The 16,520-nt window shown below is 35.7% G+C and overlaps 1 protein-coding gene and 1 long non-coding RNA gene across 4 annotated transcripts; one reads left to right on the top strand and one right to left on the bottom strand.

The window, feature by feature from the left end:
- Nucleotides 1-537: 537 nt before the first annotated feature.
- Nucleotides 538-1,653, bottom strand: LOC138190416 (uncharacterized). The gene is made up of 3 exons (XR_011176327.1): nucleotides 1,589-1,653; nucleotides 1,266-1,348; nucleotides 538-915 (listed from the first exon to the last, which is right to left on the bottom strand). It is a non-coding gene; the product is annotated as an uncharacterized lncRNA (long non-coding RNA).
- Nucleotides 1,654-4,561: 2,908 nt separating this feature from the next.
- Nucleotides 4,562-8,601, top strand: LOC124211717 (zinc finger protein 706). Of its 3 annotated transcripts, none has more exons than XM_046611067.2 (3): nucleotides 4,562-5,218; nucleotides 5,416-5,560; nucleotides 6,590-8,601. In XM_046611067.2, the coding sequence occupies exons 2-3, from the start codon at nucleotides 5,417-5,419 to the stop codon at nucleotides 6,677-6,679; spliced, it is 234 nt and encodes a 77-aa protein (XP_046467023.1). In that variant the 5' UTR covers nucleotides 4,562-5,218; nucleotide 5,416; the 3' UTR covers nucleotides 6,680-8,601. The 3 variants fall into 3 exon arrangements, with proteins under 3 accessions (XP_046467023.1, XP_046467021.1, XP_046467022.1); XM_046611065.2 differs by having other exon boundaries at nucleotides 4,562-5,222; XM_046611066.2 differs by having other exon boundaries at nucleotides 4,563-4,987.
- The last annotated feature ends 7,919 nt before the right edge of the window (nucleotides 8,602-16,520 follow it).

Here is a 16,520-nt window from a genome sequence, read left to right as displayed (position 1 = left end):
TAGGACATTGGGTTACAAGAACAAATGCGAATTACGAAGAACTCCGTATTAGAGATAAGGATATTTTAGTTCAAGTATACCTATACACAGAAATCCGTATGTGAATATACTAAGACCTCTGTGTTTATTGTAAAAGTCTAGTTTTAAATATGTGTATATATTTATATACACATGCATAAGTATACGTATACATATATACACACATACATGTACATAAATAATTGCCAAGAAATTATAAACACTCACAACTTGTCGCAAATGGAGTAAAACGTAAGGTTAATAATATACAAATTACACAAGCGCACCATAAAACATGGCAAGGGTAATCCTAGTGCAGTGATTGTACAAACTGAAGAAATATACATTTACATATACATGATATAAATTAATAGACTAGAAAAGAGTATTTAGAGAGCTTATCTAATTCCGATCTTGTCACAATAGATCATTAACATAATCAATATACGGTTAAAGCTGTATTAGCTACATTCACTATTAGAGATAATATTTTTTATCCATTTTTATAGTTACATATTTAATTTCTTGTACAACAATTTTTCAAATTTCACCGCAAAATGCCCAACGAGTTCTCGTAGTGCAAATACGAGTCCAATTACCTTACAGATGGCATTACATTGATTTTTGCCTTCTCGCGTCGAGTTATAAATACAGATAAATCTCAATGAGAGCTCATTTCTATAAGATTTATTGTAGTGCTGTATTCGTAGCTGTACCTGTTATTCTATATTATATACTGTCCTAAATTTTAAACACACAGCACAACAATGGCTGAAAGCACAATGGCAAGAAGAGAGGAGCAATTTGCATCCTAATAAATCTTTTCTTCTTCGTACGTAGCGGAGCGATGTCACGTCGGAGGATATGTACTAGTGGATCACTAGGTGGGGCACAGAACTGAAACATAATTGTGTTGAAAATCTTCAACATCTCTTACAGAAAGTAGGTACGTTGCCAGACCTTATATACCAACAATGAATATTCGTAGAGGCTATATTCATAAATACTTACAAAAGTAAGCTAATATTTTACCCGCAATTGCTTATTACTGATAACTTGATATGATAATATCCCCTCCCCGCCCCTCCCCGCATACATCTACTTCTACTCCTACTCTACTCCAACTCCTACTACTACGACTACTCCTATTCCTACTCCGACTTCTACCACTTCTACTTCAACTCCCACTACTCCTACTCCTGATCCTACTCCTACTCTAATGAATATAATAAAAATGTTATACTCACAGTGTACAAGTCCTCGTCATCCTCGTCCTCCTCCTCGCCCACCTCGATCACCCGCAACCACCGCGAACTACCTCGGGTTATACCTTGAATAGTAATGAATATTTTTAGTATAAGAACACATCAAAAACACTGTTCAAGGATTAATATAATTAATTAATTAATTAATAATATGATCAATTTTATTAGCGCATTTGAAGCTACTGAACATGGGCTTGCGCGAGAAATGAATTGAAATAATTTGTTGTAAACGTGACAAGTTTGAAAAATTTTAAGTAAAATATAATGACAATTGTCATTAAATATCATAAAAATTTTAAACTCACCGAGCACAAATCCTCGTCCTCCTCGTCCACGAACGACCACCTCCAGCCACTGCCAACCACCTCCAGTGACCACCGCTAAACACCTCGGGTTATACCTGGAATAGTAATAAATATTATCAATATAAGAACACATCAAAAATATTGTGTAAGGATCAATATGAATCATTAATTAATTGATAATAAAATAAATTTTATTAGCGCAATTATAGCTACTGAATTTGTGCTTGCGCAAAAAATGAATTGAAATAATTTATTGTAAACATGACCAGTTCAAACACTTTCAGATGAAATAGAATCACAATCGCCATTAAATATTATAAAAATATTATACTCACTGTGCAGAAATCCTATTCCTCCACGTATGCCTTGTGTTCCTTGTTTTCCTCCTCCTTGTCCTCCTTCTCCATGTCCTCTCCTTGAAGTCGAGTTTTGCCGGCTGGTCGACCTGGAGCGCAGAAACCACGGAGCGCTTGTCCTGGAAGTCGAGCTTCACCGCGTAGCGGACCCGAAGCGCGGGATCCGGGAGGTAGAGAACCCGGTAATCGAAATCTGCGGAGCGCGATTTCCATACATCCTCTCTACTGCGCGGTTGTTTCCGGACTGAAGAATTCGACTAGCTGATTTTCGTCTATATGGATCGATGACGTCAAAGGAAAAAAAAATTTGGGTGACGTCACTCTCTGAATATCCGAACATCGAAACTTTGGTTCCGAACTTCGATACTATGTATGATGTATGATGTATGATGACGTATGATGATATGAAATGATGCGTAATGATTTTAGATTTTACATTTCAGACAAGAAACACGCGCTTTATCTTTTCTGCCGATTCCAGACTCAAGTGGCTAGGCCCTTTGATGGTCAGCCGTTGTATAAAGATATATGCTTCAGTTAACGGGTCAGCTAATAACGCTGCCGTTCTGCGACAGTTGGATGATAAAAATTTTTGCTCGTATCTTTCAGATGTGTTTTAAAATCCGCTCGAAGTTTGAAGAAGTTTCGTTCTTTCTCTTGCTATCAAAAAAAAAAAAAATCGCTGACAGTCACCTTTTCAGGTCTTTAAATCAGGACACTGCGTTAAATACTGTCTCATATACAGAGCATCCATTTCATCTCGATCAAAATTAGCGCATCCGTGATGTATTACAGTCACTATGAATTTTTTTCTATACGAACACTTTTCGAAAAACAATTCTGCTTCTGTACCCAACGTAGATACTTCACTTGCGACTAGCTAAAACAACGTTTCGATTCTATGCCCACGAAAATTCAAGATCAAGAGAGCAAATCAAAAGTTGTTGGAATCATGAATATTAATGTTGTGGAATTCGTCGAGCGCGTATCGAACAGAATCCCATTTCAAAATAAATAATTCTCATATTTTCATATTATAGCCGTATTATTGTAGATAATCTAGTTTGGCTTTTGGAAAATTATGAAATTTATACTATGCATCACGTATTAATCGTAAATGGATCATATATATCAATATCGTACATGAACCGCATAGGTATATATATATATACTTTTTGGTCTCTGCATCGTTATTACATCTGATCTATGGATACATTCTTTTCCCGGGTACCTATACTTTAATTAAATCACTGTTTTGTTACGAATTTTGGAAAAATTTATCCTCGTTAATAATTTCTTGTATCACCGACAAGTTGGTAAGTACCATAGACTCATAAAGATAGACTGAGCGCTCCCATAAGATAAGTAATGTACTGAATAAGTATATGTACTGAAGCTTACCTATAAAGGACAGAGATATGTCGGGAGACTGCTCTCTCTTTTCAATCGGTTTCATACCGGGAGACAAGGGCGCAGTGGAAGTTTATAGAAATAGATATAGGCCCATAATTTCTCCTCATTCTCCTCTGCCGCCTCGATCGCAGCCACAAATATCGTCAGAGAGAGAAAGGAGTACTCCCGGCATATTTCTGTCCTCTAAATGTTTTGCTTCAAGCGGCTCATAAGAGCGCTCAGTCTATCTTTTATAAGTCTATGGTAAGTACACACAGGCTAGTCGTAAGTACTGGCTTGGGCAGCCCCCTGACACGAGCTGCTAAAAGTGGTTCGCATAATGTCCCTCGATTCTGCCGCCAATCTCCACCACTAGTGGCGCTAATAGTTGTCTGACGAGAAGGAGTTGTCTGAAGACTGTGCTACTCGAAAGGTGAATGCAGCCAGCATCATGTCCAAATCGGTAACTCTCTGGTGTTCTGCAATAAGTTCTGAACTCTACTGTAGGAACACCTCAGGGGGCGCAAGCGCACGACGATTTTCGGTTGTAACACCAAAGCCATTAGGGCAACTGTCTTTATATTCATCAATCAACGGGATAGCCCACGTGCCTGCAAGACCACTTTGCGCTCCGTCCGTAAGTCCGAGGGCGAAAACCAACCATGGGTGCGTTCCGAAATTAGCTGGCAGCGCTCGAAACTCCCTAGGACAGAGGCAGAGGTACCCGTGAACTCGGTAATGCAAAAGAGATAAAAGATCGTTGACAACACTGGAGCTAATATCGAAATGCACCCCAAGTGGAGATCTCAGCGCCCAGGGCTGAGCTCAGAAACCTTACCCGAGTGAACACGGATATCATACTGTCTCTGTCTAACACATGAGATTAAACAAAGACACAACGATACTCGAGTCACTCGAGTAAGGTTTCTGAACTCAGCCCAGTACATACCTGAACGCTTGTTAGCCAGCATTTTCAGTTTTCGTTCTGAAAATCGAATTTAGATCAACATTTGGAGATAAAAGGAGTTAATACGAAACCCTTTTCAGCAAAAGAAAACAAAAATAACGACTTTCACTACCAGCAGTGAAAAACGGAACAACGTCGCAATGATGAAAAGTGGATTTGATATTTCTAGGGAATTTGTAGGAACTTCTAGGAAATCTGTAGGGATTTGTATAGATCGTATGGATCTTGTGAAAGCGTCACTGGCCACTCCCGGCAGCCTGCCAACTAGTACAGTGAACCATTAACGTGAACACGTTCTAGTTAACTGTTTCTCTGTTCACTTTGCCACATTGAAATCTGTTCGTTGGCTCTTTGAGCAGAAGTATTAATAACACGGCGTTGACCGTCGGGGGTGATCAGATAGGCTGGATATAATTTAATGAAAAAATAATTTAAAAAAACAGGAAAAGTCCGTGTAAACCAATAAGAATAGTAAAATAACGTTAACTCGGTAAAACAATAACACGCCAGCACGGGGTCGAAGGAGAGATCGTTTCCCTGCCGTCGCGAGGAGAAAAGAAAAGAGTTTAAAAAAACGCGATATCAGCTAAATAAAATAAGAACACATATCAACTCACGTCAAAAGTCTGTTTAATAAACAAATACATATATTTTCCCCCCTCCCCTCTACTGCGCTCTCTTCAGGTAAGCCAACAAGAATCTACACACATCTCTTCGAAATCGTTATTATCCGGGGGAAAGAGGCTATCCGCCTACATATGTAACCTAAGACAGACAACGTGTGCAAAGACAGAGGCTCGTTTAGAGATGTTCCTGGAACGTGACTCTAACCTTCTTATCTAGACGGTGGTCGGGGAGACGAAGGACATCCTTCGCTAGTCTTCCTGTATACCTACATACCTCAGTTTTCGGACCGTGGGTAATACAATTTCTCATTGATGCACATTGGTAACGATACCTGATACTTAGGGTACGCCAGATGTTAGAACTGTGCTCGTTCCTTGTACGCATTCAGTCTGTATTACAGATGACGCTAGCTTCACCACACCCGATTCTTCGTCTTCGCTCAATATGTTTTGTCGATTGACTTATTTTTCTTTATTACATTGCAGAATGGCTCGTGGACAGCAGAAATTACAATCTCAAGCCAAGGCTGCCGACAAGGCCGCTAAAGCGAAGAAACAGCAGGGTCACAGCGCCAACGATCAAAAAAAGGCTGCACAGAAGGCTCTTGTTCATGTTTGTGCCGTGTGCAAGGTGAGATATCAAGCGAAGATAAATTTGCTCCCTCTTTGCTGATGGTAAAATGTATTTTGTTTCAATCATTCGTCCCATTATAAGCATTGATTCTTGTACTGCAACATAGTATTCTCCAATCCTGAAAGACTTGCAATTTAAAAATATGGATACTATTGAGGTTCGTGACATTAATGCAAGAATGTGATTCTAGAAAAAATTGTTATTTTACAATTTTGGTACTGTCCTAGATTCAGTCAGGCGTATTGAGCCAAATATACTTTAATTTTAACAACTTAATTCACTTTCAAAGTTATATTAAAGGTGCAAAGTAATAATTTTTTGTTAATGTTTCGTTAAGTTAACGATACCTACTTCATTCTCGTGAATTTAGAGAACAGATATGGTCACAAATAAAATAACTTATGAAAATAAGCAGTTAATTACCAATCACCTTGTGAATTGTCAGGTATATTAATAAATCAACCTGTAATGGCAAAAACATCATTAAAAATTAGCATAGAATTGTAAAAATGTCTCATCAATGATCAAAGTCATAAAGGATGGAGAACTGAAATCTCGATAAATGGAAACGATTGCTCTGTATTCCGTTTAGCAAGTTACATAGCTCAGATATTATGTTGCATGAGGCAATTTACTCGACAAATTCAAAGTATTTATATTGGAAACTCTAGCACTCGGATACACTATCTGGTGGCGATATTCAACATCTGAGCCAGTAGGTCAAATCGCATCAGCTCACTTGGACTATGTACTTGTTAATGTGCAAATTTACAAATTTGTTGTAATGAAAGTTTCATATTATATTTTAAAATTACAAAAACAAAATGTATTTTTATAAAAATACACTTTTCTACATTTGTTTATGTACAGCGTGACCTACTCACTTTAGTACATATTTTCACTGCTAGGTGCAATTTCTCAAGCCACGCCTCTGCCAGAGATCCCAATAAAAAAAAATCACCAACGACTGAACTTGATTTAATAACGATTTTCCTTATTGCCCTTTTTTGTTGGATACTGTTTCAGGCACAAATGCCGGATCCAAAAACGTACAAGCAACACTTTGAGAACAAGCATCCGAAAAATGATATGCCCGAAGACTTGAAAGATATATGAGAGTAAAGCTTCACTAATATTGAACACGAGTGAGAAGAGAAAGTGGAGCAGAAGACAGGGGTGGTGGTGGTGGAAAAAAACACAGTCGAGAACAAGCCAGTTCATATGACTCTAGCTCACAACGTGATAAATACATTATATACTAATTTGTTTGAGACTCGTCAGACAAAAAAAAAAAAAAACGACATAGGTAGACTACCTAGTATTTGGACAAGGAAATAAATAATAAAATTGAAAATAAAACTGCGTATCAATCACAATCGACAATTATCATATTTATATAGCTAAATACTTCACACTATCGTTCGTTACGATTTAGACTATCTCTATCACTTTCTCTGTCCCTTTCTAAACTTGTAAATCATCATTATAGTCACCTTGTGCACAAAAATATCCCGTATGTAACATTGTCATTGCATCACATTTTAATTACGAGTTACAATTTCGAGCATTATTGTATGTTATATAAATAGAAATTCATATAAACATGGAGGGTGAATAATTGTTTTGACAAGAGAATGATAACCACAAGAGATGTTGAAAATTAGGAAAAAATAACTGGCGGTAATTTATAGGTAGATAGACAGATAGATAGATAAATAGATAGTAAATGTATAATTAATAACACGTGTGGCGTGCAGCTAGCATTTTTTAAATTGAAGATTTTAAAATTCAATTCAGATCCACAGAATTTTCAAAGATACTTTATACAGCAGGCATCGCTTTCCAAAAATGCATCTAGGGAAATATCACAATCTGTTTTTATCACTCCAACAGAAAATGTAGATCATCCAAGTGATCTCCCAATAAGCGAAACTAAAAGCATAATTAAAATTGCTATAACTGGATTAGCAAATTCCAACTACATGAAAATTTACAGTATTAACGATGATGTAATTTTCACGGACAATATACTTTTGTTCCACATATTTCTTTTTGCTAGAAATCAGTATCGCTCGAAGCCCTCGAAGCTCTTGTTTGACGAAAGTAAAATTATAATGCATAATCACATCCCTGGATAATTATTAGATGAAAATAAATATATTACCTAAGTATAGGTAGACGTATGAATGACTATTTATTTATTTATTTGTTCATTTTTGATTATAATGTTTACATTCTTTGTTTTTCTACAGTTTTTTCTGCTTCCTATAAATGCGTTCGATTCGTTTTATATTAATCAGTTCCAGTCCCTCCAATAGATTAATTATTATCGGTGTTTGAACGAAGATGCGCGTAACGAGTAGGGAGTAATCGATTTTCATAGTTAGACGAATAAACGTGAGAAAAAACCATATTGAAAAAAAATATTGAATGATTATCATCGACATCAAACCGAAATTAATAACATAATAATGTTAGCGGAGAAACCGTTACAATAATATTTTGTAAAAAAAAATTTCGTAGACATTGAAGTTTAACGAAATTATAATCTTAGCACTCACGTTATTCTACTAACTATCCAACGTAAAACTTTAGGTGAGGATAAAGCACTTATTACATCATAAGTGGAAACGGTTACTATATGCATAGCTGCTTAATTAAACTATAATTATCATCGATTGGTGAATTTTACTCCTGATTACACGAGGACACACTTCCCGAAATTAGTTATTATTACTGAGCGAATTAAATGAATGTAAACGAAGCGAGTACTAGTTTCTTATGTGCCAAATCACGGATTGAAACAGTATTAAAGATGCCGATTATGTACAATTGTAATTAGTACTCAAGTACGATGAAAGTTTAAACATGCGGACTACGTAGTCAGGAGCAAAGTTCGCTCCACTTTGATAAGCTACGGTAGCTATAATAATAGGTATATATGTACATTAGACATTGGCTTTCGTTATAATAATAACAATTGTTACGGCTATCATGTTTTGTAATTATTAAAACGATTAAAACTCTTTTTCAAGAAATACGTATATCTTTATTGTCTTAATATACATTAATTATGAATCACGGTACAGGGTTAAGATCGTAACACGACACAATTTTCGTTTGCTTTTTCATTCTTTTTTTTTTTTAATAAATTTATGTTTCATTCTGTTTTTGAAGATAATTTTCTTCGGTAATTTTTTGATTCCTCAACCATTTTTGTTCTTGCGCATTTTACCTATGCTGTTTTTGTTTTCTTGGTACTTTCATGAAAATAAGATCTTAAGGTAAATAGTTTCAACGATGCAGAAGAGGTTGAAATACAAAATGAATATCTAAGTTATTTTTCTGATGAATTTAAAAATTGACTCAATCAAATTCTGATTCAATTCACAGTGATACCAACACACACACTCGATACTCCTAATGGAAACAAATATGGACAAAACAATCCACTTCAAGACATATTCACAATATTTACAATAGACGCATGTTCACACATGCCGAAAGGTTTCCTTGAGTCATGAATCATTTATTGTTTGTACAATAAAGATAAATATCGTAGCAGCCTTTCTCCTCCGCCCCAATGCCATTGTATACTTGTTTACATTCTGCATGGATAAAACGTAATTTACAGAAGAATTACTGCGGCTACGGAAATGACGCACTTGGTAAACAAGAATTAAGTAAAAGTAAATAAGGAGGCGTGCGAGCAGGGCTTCTTTAAATCCAGTAAACAATTCATAAATGTGGAATGAGAAACTTAATTTCGTGGATTATTCACAGTTTCGATTTTTACCAACTATGGTAAACTTTCGTGTGTAAAAATTCTTGCTTGACACGTTTGAAAAAAATGGAGCATCTTAAAATAATCAGATCGTATTTTTTCTCTTCCGTGACGACGGATGATTACAAAAGTTATATGCAATCAAATTTCACTGGTTTCCTTTTTTTTATATTCTATGTCAAAAAGGAGATGGACGTATTTTGACACCTGCTGCCCACTTCGTGGGAAATTTATGTAATAAAAGTCACAACATAATTTTTTTCGACCTGTTGAATATACTTTAACTTCGTCTTAGTTAGAAAAGAAAAAAATTGATCAAAATATTCTTTTCCAAATTACTGAAATAAGAAATGAAAACAATCTACGAAAATTCTCAGTTTGGTTGATTGCTTTGCCGATTTTTCGCCAACTGCTCTGACAGGAAAAGAATCTATTTTTCGCAATTTGTGGTTCAAACATTCTTAAAGTCATTTTAGCTCATCGATAATAGGCAATTAATCATCGTCATAAACAAATAACCAAATATTGTTGAAAATATTTCTAATTTAAGTTATAAAAAATTACACTTTATTCAGAATTTTATAGGAAGAGAAAAAAAGAAACTCCATTCAAATTTCACGTGGTTCACGCGATATCGGAGACTTTCTAATTTAAGCGATACAAAAATCCCAACGAAACTGTGTTAGTGCTTTTCACTGTTTTTTGAAATTTCACTGTTAAAAAATTTTCTGCATATCGTTTGAAAAGTAAAGGGAAATTCGCGTACACAAATTAAAAAAATCAACATCTGTTTGCATAGAACTTGGATGCGTGCACCGCGTATGTTAAGTTGCAGCACGTAAGGCGTTTGGCCAACGGCCGACCAATGACGGATACTTACTACTGATAGTTGAATTTTCTCCACTTTCGGATCGCAGAACCCAGAGCTTCGACGAAATTTTTTCTATCCACTCACGTCACGAAGGTCAAGATTTTATTTCATTTTGTTTAAAGTTCTGGCAACAACCACAAGTACAGAAAAGTCCGAAACATTCAAAATAAAGTAAAGACACGAATCGAAAAATAGAAAAGTATCACGTCACGGATATATACGTGAAATGGCGCCAAGGCTGTGAAAGCCACATGCTATAATGTCCTGAAAGCGTTCGCGGAGAGTAATAATTCAATACACACACAGAAACGCATCGCCGGAAGGTATGTAGGTTTTTGAAGGTTAGTAGGAAGCGTGCATTGTGTTCGACACGGCGACAAGGAAGTCTTACGATTAGAAGGTGTTCGTTTCTCGTCGAATCTAACGTAGGCAGCGCAATACGCGCCCATAGATCAAATCGAGGGAAGGACTTTGACTCGGGTTATTATAATCAACCACCAAGCCAATGCAGATTTTTACCTCGTGCCGGTTAATCTTTTGACGGATTATACAGATTTACCCTTGGACATTCGCGCTGCCTTATAACGTTTGCTGTTCCATAACCTTGGCAGGTAACGTATGCAGGCACATGTTTGACCGAGGTATAAATTTCGCTGAAATATCAGATAGATGAAATAAATACATATACACATCGACGAAAAAGCAAACTGTTCATGTTACAACTTTGAATATTCAAAAGTTGCGTGAATGTTTCGACTGCGATATTCTATTTTGAATTACGTTATCCTTTTAAAATGTGTACCAACCATCAGTCATCAGTGATAAATATAAGAGAAAGAATTTTTTTTCCGTTCTAGTGACAATTATTAGTAAATCTCTCTAAAGATTAACATGACAAAAGAGAGAATAAATCAGGGTAAAATTTTTTGTGAAACTTGCCGCTCAAAATATTTTTGTAACTTCGGTTGCCTATTTGCTGGCGTTGAACAGCGAGTTTCATATAAAACTTTACCCTTATTTAGATTATTAATTTTCACAAGATTACCAACGGAACCACTAAATATTGAAAAAAACTCTCTTGTTCGTGACGTACGAACTTTAGAATCTAACTATAGGTATATATCATTTCGTTGAGATACCCACATCGGAAAAAAACGATGAAATTAATATTCTTCATATATGTATTATACATATTAAATACCAAATTTGTCTCGCCTTGAATGTCCTTGGCAAACATATATAACCAGGACTATATAAAATATGAAAAATAGTTAAACAAGCGTAAGAAGCTCGTTTGAATTCTTGGAACCGGTTTTTTGTTTCTAGATTAAAATGCAGGAAACTAGTTTAATAGCTGCGGTCGATTCACCAATCAATTGATTGTGAAAGAGATTTTCGGTGTGATAACACGATTGCCCGGGACATTTGATAACTTGTTGCCGTAAATCGTTTACCATAAAATGAAAATAAAATGTAAAATAAGATTTAATATGCAATTTTATTAATGACGATTCAGCATGATCAGGGTTACAAAGCATATCTAAGTTTTACGCAAGTGCAGGATGAAACATTCATTACACGGGATAAGTCGTTTCTAAAAATAATGATTGAGAAATTGATGATATGTAATCGAATAGGTAATTATCAATTGCAAATTTAACAATATTACTCAATTATCGTTAAAACAACTTAAGACGGAGATTAGAAATATTCACTTTATAGTGAATTGCCATTCAATTTTAGATTTGTCTCGGTTTTTGGTTAAAGCTGAAATGACTCACTGCTGGTGTAACAGGCAGTTAGATCAGGCCAAAAATAGGACATGCCCATTTTTTTGTAGAATCCGAGTGCAGGTACCTTAAAAATTTTGAATCTCAACCGTTAGCTTTTCGGAGGTAATTAAGTCCCTCTCGTGAAAAATGTTTTACTGCAGTTTCTAGAAGCCATGAAACATAGAGATACATGTACGTCAAAATCAGCAATAGTATTTTTTTCTTTTTTGTCCAAAATCAATGCTATCTATTTTACGATCTCTACTTTCAGGCCAAAGTGATGAAAAGTAAAATTGAATGAAAACAAGTTTAATAATAACGACAGGAGCAAAAAATACGGCTAACTAAGCAGCTTAACGGTAATTATAAATGAAATCGAAATTTATTTCTAAATTTAGCCAAGACCAGTTGAAGACTCGAGAAATTCAATAATTAATCGATACTGATGTAGTGCTAAAATTTTTGTCGACAGACAATCGTTCACAAATAAAATTTCAAGTTTTCTGAATTAATGTAGAAACCTGTTCACAAAGGGTATAAAAATAACGGACGATCGTCCGTGTATAAAAATATATAAATAGAAACAAATTTAATCGCGCTCTGAAGTCATATATTTGCATTTCATTTCCTGGTTTTCTTTCTCACGACTTTAGGCAACTTTCGGTGACGTGTTTAGGAGGAAGAAACTAATTTTTAAACAATTTGAGTGCAGATTTATAAAATAAAACCTGAAATTCACACGCAAAAAAAAGAATTAAAAAAAAAAAAAACGAGTATTGATTAAAGTAGTCAGACATCATTGAATCAGCGAATATCCTCTACGCGTTCCTTTTATGCAATATGCGGTGTACGTGGCTCGTGACACGAAGTGCCGTGATATTCCTTGCAATCGTGTTCTTAAATCTCTATAACCGCTTAGATAATTACTGTTGATTTAGCAGCGACGTTTCGTATAACACACCACGTCATTATTACGAAGACACATGATGGCAGTGCGCCGATTGTTTAGTTATAAAGAAACGTACAAGCCGATGATTCGCGAAATCCTGAACCAAGAAAAATATTTTCCAGACCTGGAATCCGTGGTTCAATGAAACGGATCGTCTGATTTGTTTGCCTTAAACAAACTTTACTTAACTTGAAGAAATTTTCCAATTTTTTCATATTGAGACTGTTTGCTTAATATTATTTTCGTCTACATAATATAAGTGCCAAAAAATGGGCTTCAGATATGATTTTATAAATTGAATAAAGCTTTTCTCAATTCGATGAAATTATTTACGGACGAACAACTTGATTCTTTGAATAAAAAATTTTGCATCCTAAGAAACATGTTTCCGTATAAATTCCTCAATGAAAATAGCTCGGAAGACTCTTATCGAGATATCAATAAGGTCATCACGTGATTTGGGAAACTTTATAGTGTGTAATGTTTGCACTTGCGAGAGATGCAGAAATTGATTTGCTTTACGTCCCGTGATTGTAATATAACGATAATTCATCGACGCGGTAAAGTGAAAAAACTAAAGTAAAAAATGACGGACATACGCATGCTGCCCATAGATTTCCCTCGCACGTATAGAGATTTCAACGATATTGGCTGGCAAGTTTAATTCGGTATTTGTTGCAGTAATAACCGAATTGAGGCAGAGACAATTGATAGGTCGCCGGGATTGGACAGCGTTAAAACGGTGCCTGCCGAGCCTCCGCAATATACAACTCGTAGAATAATGGCCTTTGACGTCTGAATCTGTCAGCGAATAAAATTGCCCGCTTCAATATCGCTGTGCCAATCAGTTTTTATTGGCAGTGTACACGTGCTTTGTACATAATACACACGTAGAACGCAAGACCGTCGATTGTTCAAGGACTAACTTATAATCACTTTTTATTACTACACATATATATGTGCGCGAAATATGTACAATTTTTGTTTTTCACACCAGCAGAATAACGTTTTTCTACTTTCTTTGGTATTTAGTTGGATTTATTTTCTTTGGCCGTTCATATTTTCATTAGTTTAATTTTTTTTTTTTTTTTTCATCATCCCATTGACGCCGAATCAAATTGTTTATTCAATTCTGAAGTGAAGAGATATAAGCGTTGTTTATTTTGACGTACGTTCCGTCGCCTTTTTATCCATCGATTTATTCTTTTGGTTTTTGCTATTTCGGTTCTACTTCCTTGTTCGTTAGATAAGTATTACGCAATCATTCATCACGCGATAAACGTTATACGAATAAATCAATCTTAATCAGGTTCTGCGATGCGTTTATATAGCACGTCACTTCTTGTTTGAGTCTTACGTAAATTCAGTGAGAAAAAATTTATGTTTGAAGACGCCGGCATACGCTGTTTGTTTATTTATCAATTGTTCATCGTTTTTTTTTTCGATCTTATTTCCGAAAGTATTTATTCATTCTTACTCATTTAGGATCGAAACACTAAAGACTTATAAATTACGAAGTTTTAAATTTCATAAGAAGCTGACAAAAACAACGTTTGATTATTTCGTTTAATATTTACAGAGAATTCTTTAGAAATGTTCATTTGCCATTTCATTTTGTATGTACCTGTGATATCTTATTCTTCTGGTGTGATTAGTGGTAACCAATATTTTCATGCAAGAAATTTGCACGTTGATAAACAATAAGATGGAAAGTTTCAAGTATTGACCAAAGATAACTGAAATTCAACCTTCAAAATGGGACTCTATCGAAAGTTCATTCTTTCCTTAAACCGTTTTAGTTTATTCATCGTCAGCGATAATTATATTCCAAACTAAAAACATGCTTGTATTTGTCAAAAAAATTACACAGCTGCCGACAGATTCAAATCGACCTAATCCGATTGGTCCAATACGAATTAAATATCACGGTCGCAGAAAATAAATTAAAAAAGAGATTTTTTTCAGATGATTATTCCAAGACCCGTGAAAACGATCGACATTCAGAAGTTCTTCGTCTAAAGTTGAAATATCATAAAAAAAAATAAACTCAGTAGGTGTGAAAATGTTTGTTTTTCGGAACAACGAAAGCTTGCCAAGTATTGAAATCAACCAAATTCGTCACTTCGGACGTTTGGAACTAATTGGTAACGTTGCTAAAAAAAAAAAAAGAACAATTTAAATACCCAAAAATCAGGTCTAATCTGTATTTTTCCAATTCGTCAAGAGTAAGTCGAGTATAGACGGTCACGTCACTGATTAAGCGTATATAATTCATACACATACGCCTGCGCACGCAAAAGTGTGCACCCTGTATACGTATATATATATACATATATACATACATGTATAAAATTTATACAGCATAAAATCGTTCGGAACGAAAGGACTTTTAAATCGTTCGACACCGGGGGCAACGCGCAATAAGCTAAAACGACGGAGGCGCGCGCGCAAGTTTCGCAATAATTTGTCAAATTTGCGCCATCGACTCGGCGCCGCGTCACGCCTATATGTATATATATTAGTGTGGTCGTTAAAAATTAGAATCTTTGCGGCGCCCGAAAAAATCCTTCCTTCTGATGAGAAACTACGGGGAAAATTTTGCTTTTGCGATTTAAACAAAAATAACACGTGCCGACGGCCAATTGAAGTTAATTTTTCGATAAAATTATGGTTTTTTTTTTTAATTTGTCTCAGTAGTTAAGTTTGGGTAAAAATCATCAAAAACGGCTTGTAGAAAATTAAATTCTCTACAAAATTTTTTTTTTATCACCATATTTAGAGCTAAAAATTCTGTTTTAGCTGTTTAGCTCTAATTTTTTTTTTATCACCATATTTAGAGCTAAAAATTCTGTTTTAGCTGTTTAGCTCTAAATATTATGGTAATAAAAAAAAAATTTTGTAGAGAATTTAATTTTCTACAAGCCGTTTTTGATGATTTTTACCCAAACTTAACTACTGAGACAAATTAAAAAAAAAAACCATAATTTTATCGAAAAATTAACTTCAATTGGCCGTCGGCACGTGTTATTTTTGTTTAAATCGCAAAAGCAAAATTTTCCCCGTAGTTTCTCATCAGAAGGAAGGATTTTTTCGGGCGCCGCAAAGATTTTAATTTTTAACGACCACACTAATATATATATATATATATATATATATATACATATTAGCAAACACATACGTAGCACGTCACGTTGTAAGAATACGGGAAGTTTGCCGAGGCGGTATTTCATCATACGAATAACTGAAAGTTGCGGGAGGCGGCGGCGGAGGAGGGAAGAAAAAAAAAACGCTTGCGAAGAAATTCTTATCCCCCGTCAATCAGGCCCGGTTTACCGGCTGTTACTAGGCGAGGTGGTTGCTCCAAAGGTGTGCGCTCGCCGTTCGGCTCAGCCATTGGCCACCGAAGCGGCGAGCCTCCGGTGACCGGAATGACCTTGGCATTCCAACTCTTCGATCTTCGAAGGCGCCACCGCGCGGCGCAGCGCTCGTTTTTTGCAGCATTCAGCATCGCTTCGCGGCCAGCCGGCCGCCCTCAAGGCGTTCTCCCGCCTTTTATTCTCGCCTCTGATTGCGAGCAACCG

The sequence above is a fragment of the Neodiprion pinetum genome, chromosome 2 (genome assembly GCF_021155775.2).
Source record: "Neodiprion pinetum isolate iyNeoPine1 chromosome 2, iyNeoPine1.2, whole genome shotgun sequence".
Lineage (NCBI taxonomy): Eukaryota > Metazoa > Arthropoda > Insecta > Hymenoptera > Diprionidae > Neodiprion > Neodiprion pinetum.
This window is presented reverse-complemented; position numbering and strand designations above follow the sequence as displayed.

Excerpts from the sequence above, each read along its gene's own strand:
- LOC124211717 (XM_046611067.2), top strand. The coding sequence starts at position 5,417 with ATGGCTCGTGGACAGCAGAAATTACAATCTCAAGCCAAGGCTGCCGAC. Across the intron at positions 5,561-6,589 it reads ATGTTTGTGCCGTGTGCAAG|GCACAAATGCCGGATCCAAA; the intron begins GTGAGATATCAA and ends ATACTGTTTCAG.